This window comes from Acomys russatus, chromosome 16 (genome assembly GCF_903995435.1).
Source record: "Acomys russatus chromosome 16, mAcoRus1.1, whole genome shotgun sequence".
Classification (NCBI taxonomy): domain Eukaryota; kingdom Metazoa; phylum Chordata; class Mammalia; order Rodentia; family Muridae; genus Acomys; species Acomys russatus.
The window spans coordinates 46667761-46679807 of NC_067152.1; the positions used below are offsets into that span (position 1 = coordinate 46667761).

Below are 12047 nucleotides of genomic sequence, written 5' to 3' on the forward strand. Positions count from 1 at the left end.
ACTTTGTAGACCAGGCTGGCCTCGTACTCACAGCGATCCGCCTGCCTCTGCCTCCCGAGTGCTGGGATTAAAGGCCTGCGCCACCACGCCCGGCTCATCTTCCTTTTTAATACCCTGATACCCTCTAATTTTCGCACAGGTCTCTGGGCCACCCGGAGCAACAGCAAATTGAAGACCACAGAGTGCTGGGAAGGCTGGGAAGAGAGCAGGGGATGGGCTCACACCGAGAGGGGTTCATCAGCGCCAGAGGGAAGAGCCTAGGATGGATCAGGAGTGGCTTCCTTCAAGGCACACTCCAGGGCCCTCTATTCTGAGCTGTGGCCCAGTTGGGAGAAAGGCTGGGGAGGCTGGAGTCCTTCCTGGGGGCGCAGGGGTGGTGGTGGGGTGGTGGTGGTGGTGGTGGAGCAGAGCCAGGTTTTGGCACAGGCCTTCAGGTTGGGTCCAGACAGAGACCAGGCTAAAACTTTAAAGAGAGTGCGCAGGCCTCAGGGCCTCCTCAGACGTGAGGGCAGCAGCGGCCACCTGCCTTATCATCGTAGCCACTCTCCTGCTTTGTGGTTTCTTGTTTTTTCCCCTTGTAAGAAAACCAAGATAGTCACACTTGACTCACGTGAGCTGGAGTGCACTTGCCTTTGTGTGCGCCTACACAAAGAGCTCTGACACTTTCTGCAAGTTCATGAGCTGCTCGAGGGACACTGGGCTCCTGGGCCTCATCCTGTTTCTCACCGATTGGGGCCTGATGATGCAAGTTGTAATTAAAATACAGTTTCACCTACTCTGGTGGTAGTGTCTGCATGAACGTGGCATTCCATGTTGACTGGTTCTGTGAACTGGATCCGTAGAGGGCTTGAACTCTCCCCAAAGCCCGACGTGGTGGCACACACTTATAATGCCAGCACTCTGGATGCTGAAGCAGACTCAGGAGTGCAAGATCACCCTCCCTTACACACATACTGACTTTGACTGGCGTACTCTCCTCCTCACCTTACTCGGTGAAATCTCTGCTTAAAACTATTGATTTATCTATTTCTGTCTGTGGCTACAATACCCTCAGCTGACAAATTTTGTGTTTTCAGGTCACATGTTTTCATAGTGACTATATCATTGAACTTTCTATGTTTTAACCATATGCAAAGCACCACGTTTCCATATAGCATTTTCACACATAGCTGACTTGGTTGGTTCTCCCATGTTTTCTGCCATCTCCCGGCCCCCATCCACACTGTGCTTTCCCACCTGCCCTGTGCTCCCCCACCCGCCTTGTGCTCCCCTACCCGCCTTGTGCTCCCCTACCCACCCTGTGCTCCCCCACCCCAGTACTTCTCCTTCCACTGTCGTATTTTATGTGTTTTTTTTTAAACTCAACCCTCTCCTTTCAAGTCTCTATTTTCCCTCTATGAACCCTGTGTAGTATCATAGTTTCTACCCACACAAATATACAAATGTAACAATTAGAAGCTAGGATTTACATATGAGAAAGAATATGTGGTATAGCCTTGGCTGTCCTAGACTCACTTTGTAGACCAGGCTGACCTCGAACTCACAGTGATCCACCTGCCTCTGCCTCCCTAGTGCTGGGATTAAAGGCGTGCGCCACCACGCCTGGCTTTTTTTGTTTGTTTTGTTTTTTGTTTTTTGGTGCTTAATTTTTGTACTTCCTGTTATAGGCTAGATACTAGCCCTTTGTCTGAAAAAGAGCTGGAATAACCCTACCATTCTATAGACTGTTTATTGTGTTGATGTTTTCTTTTGTTGTACAGAAGATTCAGGGTCCCATGTAATCCCACGGAGACAATTTCCTGTGCTACTGGGGTCCTGTGCAGAAATTCCTGCCTAAGCCAGGCACATCATTATCCTGGCTCTAGGAAGGCTCAGGCGGGTAGAGCTGTGCGAGTTGGAGGCTAGCCTGGTCTGCATAGTAAGTTCCAGGCCAACCAGGGCTACAAAGTGAGACCTTTCCCTTAAAAAACAAAAAACAAATAAACAAACAAAATCATTGCCATATCAATCTTGAAGTATTTCTTCCCCTGGATTTTCTTTTTTGCAAATGCTTAAGATTTTAAGTTAGGTTTTTTGATGTACTTTGAGTTCATTTTTTTTTTTTTAAATCCAGGGTGAGAAATACGGGTCTACGGTTACTCTTCTGCAGGAGGATAGCTTGCTTCGCCAGCACCATTTTTGACTAGCGTATCCCTGCTCCAGTGTGTGTTTTGGACACTTTCGTCAAATAGTAGCAGCCCATAGCTGAGTGGACTGATTTCTGGGTTTTCTATTCTGTTCTGCATGACTATTTTTTTGTGTCAGCACCATGCTGTTTTGTCAGTATGATTTTGTAGTATAATTTGAGGTCAAGTAATGGAATATTTTTGGCTCTGTTCTTTATGTAGATTGTGTTGGTTCTTCGTGGTATTTTCTATTTCAATACAATTTTTTCCCATTTCTGTAAAGACTATATCTTTGGAATTTTGATGGACAGTGAATTGAGAGTTATAAAAATATGTATGTATATAAGTGTGCCATGTGTGTGCCATGTGTGTGCCATGTGTGTGCCATGTGTGTGCCACGTGTGTGCCACGTGTGTGCCATGTGTGTGCCATGAGTGTGCAGAGGCCAGAAGACAGCGTTAGATCCCATGCAGCTGGGGCAACAGGCGGTTGTAAGACACCCGATCTAAGTAGGTTCTGGGAGTCAAACTCAGGTCCTCTGGACAAGCTGGGAAATGCTCCCATCTGCCATATCATCTCTAGCCAGATAGGGAGTGAACCATCTTCACAATATTAATTCTGCAAATCTCACACCTGTTATATCTTGCTTTAGTGTACTTTGTCCTATAGACAATGTATTGTTGAAATTTTTTACAGGTGTTTTTCCTGGTTTTAAGAAAAGATGGGTATATTTTGTTTGTACAGTGTGATTTCATCTGTCTCGTCTTTCTGACATAAGGAGTGTCTAACATGTACTCTCTTCCCTTGGTCTCCACCTGCCCCCGCCCCTGCTGTATTGCTATAACACAGAATACCAGCTCTACATTGTTGTGTAGATAGATGCCGCGCTTGCTTTCTTTGGTCTTTTATTCTTTTGAAGCAAAAGCGAACACTGATCTCTTATCTCTATTTTATTGTGTTTTGAGGCAGGATCTTGCGTATCCCAGGCTGGCCTTGAATACGTGTCTCTAGGACTCATGTGTGAGTGTTGAAGTTCTTTTTATAAAACAGTGTTTCTCTTAGCTTATTTCTTAACCCGGCTATCACACAAATAATTAAGACTCTTTTATAATACAAGGCGTCACAACACAATCTGAGTAGTTTAAGTCTGTTCTTAACCCTCTGTGCTATTTTTGTCTTGCTCCCAGCAAACACCCCAGCGATACTTGCACTTTGTAGCTTTCCTTGGCTCCAGCTCCTTCCTCCTGATCTTCCTTGGACCTGTGGCTGAATCCCCTGCCTGCTCTCCTAACTCCTCCTCCCCTGGCTGGCAGGAAGTCCAGCCCTATTCCCTCCCCTGCTCATCGATTGGCTGTAAGCTCTTTATTGGCATATCAGGGGACAATTGGGGAGCAGAGTTCACACAGTCTTCAGAATTTAAACTACACAACAAGTAAGCTCAATTTTCTTTCTTTCTTTTTTAAAAAGATTTATTTATTATATGTATACAGTGCTCTGCCTGCATTACACCTGCTCACCAGAAGAGGGCACCAGATCACATTGTAGATGGTTGTGAGCCACCATGTGGTTGCTGGGAATTGAACTCAGGACCTTTGGAAAAACAGCAGGTGCTCTGAACCTCTGAGCATCTCTCCAGCCCATGCTCAATTTTCTTAACAATTATATTTTATTACGAACTTATTAACTGAGAGTACCTCAGTTATAACCCAACTAACTTAAACAAAAGGAAACAGAGATTAAAGAACACAATAATGAAACCTTAAGGATATCAGTTCCAGGGAACGATTCTCCTGGCGTAGTCAGCAGGATTTCTTCTGCTGGAACCTGTCTCAACCGGAACCAGACCCTCAGCAGGAGCCCGGAGTCCTGAAGCCTTCGAGTGTGGCGAAGTGGAGCGGTGAACAGCTAAAACTATCTCCAGTTTCCAGAGCGACTGCCCTGCCTCCTGCCTTGAGCTCCTATACATCTCTCCCCCCAGAATCTGGGCTCGGGGTTTGGTCACAGGTTTTCCTCAGCCGGCCGCAATCAAGCTCCCGCACAAGGCGTCTTCTAGATCAGCATCACCTGTTCTCTCACGAATCCATTCTCCGTCCCGCTCTTGGGATCATATATATATATAAAAATATGTTCCTTTCTCCTTCATATTAACTTTATGCCTACACGTGAAGAGCCTGGCGCCATCTGGGTCTGGACCCTCCTCACGGCTCTGCTGTCCTCATAGGCTGTAAACAGGCTGTGCTCTCCCAAGCTGCCTTAGGTTGAGGTCTTGCCCCACAGGAACTCTCTGCTTGCTGTGGATCTTTCCTCTCCCGTACTCCCCATTGGCTGCTACCCCTTGGCCAGGCCCTCGCATCAGAGCATCATATTGACAAAACAGATCCACCGTTACCTTCAGGCTTAGAGGAGGGGAGGAAGAGGCATTTGGGGGATGGTCCCGTGGCTCCCCTCTGTGCTGAGAGCCCTTAAGGCTGAGGCTGAAATTCTCAAAGCTTCAGCTGTGTATGTAGAGGGACCCCTGCAGGTGGGGCTTCTCCTAACGTTTTCCCCCACATGTAGTCCAGCTCCCTTGTCTGCCCAAGCCTGAGTGGCTGAGAGTGTACGCTCTGTGGAGGTGTTGCATGCAGCACCTTGGTTGGTCTTCATGGCATCCAACTACCGCCTTGTCTCAGACGTCTGCACAAAGGCCCAAGGGCCAGAAATAAGGCTTAGCAAACCCCAGGTGGCACCGATGTACACTTGACTCTGTCCTTGGCTGAGTCCCAAACCGCAAATGTCTCCACTGAAATTAGCACAGTCAGGGACCGGGTCTAAGACCAAGCACATGCTACTGCCGCTAGAGGAATAGTCTGGAACATTACTACATAGCACTTCATGGTGCTCAGGAAGAGGCTGGGCGGGAAGGGGGACACAGGAGAAAGACTCCTTCCTGTGTGATGTGAACAGAGACTGTGGGGAACTCAGCCGTGACCGTGGAAGGGCTCATGGGAAGGAAGGGCCCCGGGGAACAGAACCCTCAACATAGAGTGCTCAGAAAGATGACTGAAATCACGGCCGTGAGCAAGAGCTGTGAGGAGGGGGACCCTGGGGAGTCAGCACTGCGGAGCCATGTCTGCTGTTGCTGGGTGGGGTCTAGTAAGCCATGTTTTGGATGACAAGGGCTGAAAGGACAAGGGCTTGTGGGCTGTCTGCTTATCTTTCAGGAAGTTGCTTCTGAAATGAGAGGGGAAACCAGAGTAGAGTCACTTCTCTGTGATGGGAGCTGGGGGTCTGGGACAGCTTAGTTGGTGCCAGGTGCTGGCGATCAAACCAGCACTTGAAGAGAAGTAGACCCCACCCCCCCTAATTCACAGTGGGGGATGAGGCGCAAGGGCCCATCATAAGGCTTCTTTGTGGAGTGGACAAGGCCCTGCTGGTAAGGCCTGCATCTGCCCTTGGCCGAGTCCCACTTCCTTCAGGGAGGCGGAGAGGATAGGAATTGGCCTTGTGGGCGCTGTCCCGTCGCTCTCCTTTGGTGTATGGAGGCTTGTGCTTGAACAAGACTTCTGTTCTGCACAGGGCATCACAGCCAAGATGGCAGCTTTGCAGGAGGGGAGGGGATGGTGTATAGATGACATCTTGAGGGTGACGGGTGTTTATCAGCACCAGCCATTCTCACTGAACGTCAGCTGTGCTCAGCCTATTGTCCAGCACCCCCACACCTGCACCACCCTCACACCTGCAGCACCCCACGCCTGCAGCACCCCACACTTGCAGCACCCCATGCCTGCAGCACCCCATGCCTGAAGCACTCCCACACCTGCCGCACCCCATGCCTGCAGCACCCTCACACCTGCAGCACCCCATGCCTGCAGTACCCCATGCCTGCAGCACCCACACATGCAGCACCCCACCTGCAGCACCCCACACCTGTATCACCCCATGTCTGCAGCACCCCATGCCTGTAGCACCCCCACACCTGCAGCACCCCATGCCTGAAGCACTCCCACACCTGCCGCACCCCATGCCTGCAGCACCCTCACACCTGCAGCACCCCATGCCTGCAGTACCCCATGCCTGCAGCACCCCTACACATGCAGCACCCCTACACCTGCAGCACCCCACGCCTGCAGCACCCCCACACCTGCAGCACCCCCACATGCCTGTAGCACCCCACACCTGCAGCACCCTATGCCTGTAGCACCCCCACACCTGCAGCACCCCCACATGCCTGTAGCACCCCCACACCTGCAGCACCCCATGCCTGTAGCACCCCCACACCTGCAGCACCCCCACATGCCTGTATCACCCACGCCTGCAGCACCCCACACCTGCAGCACCCCATGCCTGTAGCACCCCATGCCTGCAGCACCCCACACCTGTATCACCCCATGCCTGTAGCACCCCCACACCTGCAGCACCCCATGCCTGCAGCACCCCATGCCTGTAGCACCCCCACACCTGCCGCACCCCATGCCTGTAGCACCCCCACACCTGCAGCACCCCCACATGCCTGTAGCACCCCCACACCTGCAGCACCCCCACATGCCTGTAGCACCCCCACACCTTCGTTCCTTTGCTTTTCCTGTTCGGCTCCTGCTGGTGGTGCCCAGTGTGAAGGATTCATCAGGAGCCACCCAGGCTCTCGGTGGTGGACATTATGGTGTCTCCCAGGGCTGCAGAGGGTTGGTGGCCTGCAGACGCCGCCGAGGAGTGGGGGCTGACACAGAGGGAGCATGGGTGATGGCAGACGCTGCAGAGCCGCTGTGAAGGAGAAGGGAGAGCTGGCCACTGCTGGGCACTGCTGGCCGCAAGCTCGTTTTGGCGTATTTTCTAACTCAAATGTTAGAGAACTTCCTATCCATGACCAAGTCATCTTATAAATTAAATATATTGGCTCCTGACCTGAGTTTGCTCATTAAACATCTCCCTACAGCCAGGCGTGGTGGCGCACGCCTTTAATCCCAGCACTATAGAGGCAGAGGCTGGTGGAACGCTGTGAGTTCGAGGCCAGCTTGGTCTACAGAGTAAGTCCAGGACAGCCATGGCTACACAGAGAAACCCTGTCTCGAAAAAACCAAACCAACCAAACAAAAAACACCTCCCTACAGTGTGTGGGTCTCTGTCGTTTGTTCTTACTTGGGATGTTTCTTTAAGCCTGCGGCTGACAACACTAACTTTGTCTCTGTGGCTTACACTGGTGGTCAGGCACAGACTGAGGGCTTGCTGGTGGCCTCTACATTTGTGGCCATCTTAGCCAGGTTCTCTTAGCCAGGACTCTTTGTGGATGACCCCCAGCCTAGCAAAGCCCTGCCCATAAAGCCTGCAGGGAGGGCTAGCCAGTGGAGGCATTATTCGGTCCTGAGACGTTTGGGATAGAGCAGGCCTGGGAGCTGGGTTAGCCCTGCCAGGCCTGCAAGGAGGACAGAAGGCCTGAGTTTGGGTTTAGAAGAAGGTCTCATGTCTTAGAGGCCTCGTTCAAGGTTGAAAATGCACCACATTTTCCTGAGTGAAGCTGGTGACGCTGTCTAGGAGGTTACCTAGACACAGGACGGTGGCCCGGCAAGATGGGACTTGGGGCAGCAAGTGAGAGGAGACAGGACTTGCCGGGGCTTATTAACAGAGGTCTCAGCTACCCCATGGGGGTTTAACCATATGGGACCCAGGAGGTCCCCATTGCTCTTGCCCAGGCATCTGTCTACACAGCAGGCCGGGCGCTGCCAATCCCAGTGCCCTACATGGCTGTTTCAGGCTCTGTTGTCACTACTGCCTTAGTGACCGCATGCCAGTGTCTCTATGAGGCCATGGTGGTAGCCTGGGGAGCAGAGGTCAGCCTGGGTAGGGGAGGCTGGCAGGACGGGGCCTCTGTAGGGAGGTGGATGAAGCTGTGGTCTGGGTTGGATTCGCTGATGCCCTGTCTCCCAAGTGCACAGAGCAGGGTTAAATCTCTCAGTGCACTGCTGTTGTTAGTCACTTTTCCTGTTGGCCATAGGGATGGGACAGAAGGGCAGGAGACAAACGGGGGCTCAGCACAAAATGGTGAGTTTGTTCTGGTCCTTGTTTGTTTGTTTGTTTGTTTTTTAAAGATGTATTTATTATGTATACAGTATGCATCAGATCACATTACAGATGGTTGTGAGCCACCATGTGGTTGCTGGGAATTGAACTCAGGACCTCTGGAAGAGCAGTCAGTGCTCTTAACCTCTGAGCCATCTCTCCAGGCCCCTGTTCCGGTCCTTTTTGATGCCTTCAGCTATCCCAGGAGTCAGTGGTGCACGGTGGCTGGCACAAGCACTTCGGCTTCCCTCCCCACACACGGGAGAGTGTTCCTGGGCCCAGGTGGAAAGCTGTGAGCTGGGCTGCCCGTGCCCCCAACCCCGAGCCCGTGTTAGGACAGTGTTGTTGTGGCTTCATGTGTCAGTCCCCAGTAGGGGCCTCTGAGACAGAAGGGGGGTCTGCTGTTTTCACTGAGGGCCACCAATGGGGACCCAGTAGGGCTGGGCCCTTAGGGACATGGCCTTCTAGAACGGGGGAGGGGGGGGTAGATTGCTGCTGCTGCCTCTTCACATTTGTGGGTGAGATGCTCCTTATTGGGGTGTCGGTGTGCAGAGGCTCCAGGGGGCTGGGCAAGAGAGCTCCCCACACCCCCACTTTTGTCCTCTTCTGCTCTCACAGACACTGGCCACAAAAACCCTGGAGGTCTGACAGTCTGAACACCTGCCCTCTTCAGCAGGGAGCTGGCTGGTGAAGATAAAGCCACGGACAAAGAGAAGGACAACAAAACAACAAACAAACAAACAACAAACAAACAAACAGTTATGGCCAGAGAAGGAAAACAAAACAAAACAAACAAACAAACAAACAAACAAACAGTCATGGCCAGAGAAGGAAAACAAAACAAAACAAACCAGCAAACAAAAGAAGTGTTTTATTTTTGTGTTTTTATTTATTATTTTTTTCTGGCCTGGTTGCTCCAAGGCAGGTAACCATCCCCCCTCTACCCCATCCCCACCCCCGCCCACCCCCGCCCACCCCCGCCCACCCCCGCAACAAGCTTTGATCCTGAAGTTAGCACGGTCAGGGCTACCTGGCTAGGGTGGGGGACAGACTGAGGGGAGCTTGCAGAGGAAGCACCAAGGGGGCATTTGAGGGCACAGGAAGGGTGCTGGGGAGTTGTGCTGGGTGGGTCAGCAGGACCACCATGAGCTTTACTGAGACAAGGCTTGGGGAGCTGGCAGAGGGGTTCACTGGTACGTGTTGGAGGTGCATGTGGCCTTGCGGTAGTTACAGGACATGTCCTCGTACACCACGCACCGTGAGTCCTTATCCCGTGAGGCACACAGTTTCTTGATCTGAAAAGACAGGCACATGTTCACAGGCATGCCATCTCACTCTGGGGCGTGGCCAGATGCCCCACACTCTACCTCCAGGCTTCACTGCTGCATTTAGTGGCCCTGCGTGACACCTCACACACACTGCTCTCTGCATCCTCGGTGCTCTGCCAGGTGCACCCTGAGCAGACCTTTGGCCTTGAGCCTTCTCTCTCTTTCCCTCTGTTGGCCTGTGAGAAGGGCTGTAGGCTCACACTGACCTGTGACTTCCTTAGCACGCACACGGCCCCGAGGACCAGCCCAGCGAGGAAGAAGCCGGCAGCAAGGGCCACTGGGAGGGAAACTGATGTCAGCCTAGGTCCCTGGGATGATCTGTATGCTTCTTGGATCAGTTTTTCTGGGAAGATGAACAAAAAGAGCCATTGGTAGGACAGAATTCCAGCAGATGTGTAGGAGGACTCCCCCTCCCCCAAGGGCTTGGGGTTCAGGCCAGGGAGGAGATATGGTGGTAGCAGGGAGGCAGCAGCTAGGAGGCTTCCAGGAGGAGACAGGCTCTGAGCAGACAGTGCCAGCAAGAGGAAAGAAGGTTCCTAGCAGCAGATGGACACATCCCCACCTTTCACCACGACGGTGGTGAATGAGCTGCAGACTGGGACTCTGGTAACGGCCCAGCAGGTGTAGACCCCAGCGTCATCCAGCTGGAGGAGGCGCATGGTGATGGTCAGGTTCCTCTGCGAGCCGGAGAAGGCAATTCGGCCCCAGAAGTGCTTATCCACTGTGGGCTCCTCCCCGTCTTCAAAGTAAATCACATCAAAAGCCCGTGGCCAGGTCTGTTTCAGGTAGATCCCTTCCAAGTCCAGGCTTGTAGAGCAGGTGATGTTGATGGACTCCCCCTCAGAGGCGACCACAACTGGGGGAGACGGTTGCACCTCTGTAGAGGACCAGCTACTGTTACCAGTGAGCTGGCACCAGCCACTGTTACCACTGAGCTGGCAGAGAGACCTTCCCCCCCTCACAGTGCACACGGTGACTCAAACACATCTTTCAAAGACTACGTACCCCACATTCATACACGGCCATGCACACCCAAGCATCTCACACAGAGCACACAAGCACACGCGCGTGCACACACGCACACACACACGTGCCGTGGCACTCCACACCTCCAGCCTTCACTCTCCTGTTCTGTATCCCAGAGAAAGGCCTCCGCACTCTCGGTTCTCTCTGCAGGAATGGTGTAGGGACTTGGGGCCAGACCTGTGGTCAACGCTGGGCTAACATGGCCCTTCAGACAAGGTACCTGGGGACGTTGGAGCAGGTGCTGGTATCCCTGTAGCTGTGTCCAAGCCCTGAGCAGTCCGTGGGCTTTGGGGTGGGCTGTCTGCAACTTTGTTGCCTTCCCTTTGGCTGCTCTGGGCTCCACCCTTTCTCTTTCTCTTAAGTGAGTACCATTGTCCAGCTCCTCTTCGCTGGTGTTTTCTAACGCCCCTTGCTTAGCCCACCCTGCTCCTATCATTTCCACAAACGCAGAGCCTGTGGCTTGGTGGAAGGAGCACGCGCTGGCTCGTTCATGAGACCCGCACTCTTTCAGTTTGCCCTGCCTGGAACCCACACCACCCATTTTCCTGTGTACACAAGACTGAGTGTAAACCCAGCGCCTCACAGACTGAATGCCTTCCGTACTCTTTTTTTTTTTCTCGAGACAGGGTTTCTCTGTGTAGCCTTGGCTGTCCTGGACTCACTTTGTAGACCAGGCTGGCCTCGAACTCACAGGGATCCGCCTGCCTCTGCCTCCCGAGTGCTGGGGTTAAAGGCATGCGCCACCACGCCCAGCTGCCTTCCGTACTCTTACTGTAGATTTTCTTTTCTTTTCTTTTTTTCCTCCAACCCTCTGCTTTTCCATAGAGCCAAGACTCCTCTAGGGCCCTGCAGCAAGGACAACAGCTCAGGGAAGTCAAGCTCGGGCCAACTGTCCCCTAGGCAGGTGTGTGACATGCCCCGTGGGAGCACTGCCATGGGGAGGGAGAAAGCTTACCTTGGGCATCCAGGGGGCCAGGCAGGACTCTGGCCAGTGTGAGCAGCAAGGCCAGCAGCGCCTGCTGAGTCATGATGCCCAAATCCAGCCGATCAGAGCCAAATCAGCCGCTGGCTATAGCGGGCTCCTGAGCACTCTTAACAGATGCACCTCAAAGCCCACGAGAGGAAGAAACAGGGGTGTGTCAGCACAACATGGTTGGTGGTGAGGTGCAGTGGGAGGGCTTCCTGGAGGCGAAGGTGGAGTCTGGGAGCCACTCTAATCACACTGCCACCTGACCACAACTGTCCTCCTTGGCTGCTTGTCTGGTCCACCTCTCACCACCCCTAACCCAGAGTCTCCACAGGAGACGTCAAGAGAGAGAAGAGATAAGGACTGGGCCTCGGACTGTGGTCTTAGCGGGTTAGGGGCCAGGAGGCAGCTGAGGTCTCTGTTTTCTGGTGTCATTTTCTGCTGGGACATGCTCGGGTCTATGTGCTTGTGTCACCTGTCGTCTGTCCTCGCTGGCAGAGCATACCTAGTTGCCTTAGAGACCCAGAT

The 12047-nt window shown here is 52.8% G+C and overlaps 1 protein-coding gene across 1 annotated transcript; it reads right to left on the minus strand.

The window, feature by feature from the left end:
* Window positions 1-9385: 9385 nt before the first annotated feature.
* On the minus strand, window positions 9386-11685 carry Cd7 (CD7 molecule). Its single transcript, XM_051159312.1, has 4 exons — window positions 11508-11685; window positions 10089-10403; window positions 9733-9869; window positions 9386-9493 (listed from the first exon to the last, which is right to left on the minus strand). The coding sequence occupies exons 1-4, from the start codon at window positions 11578-11580 to the stop codon at window positions 9386-9388; spliced, it is 633 nt and encodes a 210-aa protein (XP_051015269.1). The 5' UTR covers window positions 11581-11685.
* Window positions 11686-12047: the final 362 nt, after the last annotated feature.

Excerpts from the sequence above, each read along its gene's own strand:
- Cd7 (XM_051159312.1), bottom strand. The coding sequence starts at position 11,580 with ATGACTCAGCAGGCGCTGCTGGCCTTGCTGCTCACACTGGCCAGAGTC. Across the intron at positions 10,404-11,507 it reads TGGCCCCCTGGATGCCCAAG|AGGTGCAACCGTCTCCCCCA; the intron begins GTAAGCTTTCTC and ends GGTCCTCTACAG. Across the intron at positions 9,870-10,088 it reads CACCACCGTCGTGGTGAAAG|AAAAACTGATCCAAGAAGCA; the intron begins GTGGGGATGTGT and ends TCATCTTCCCAG.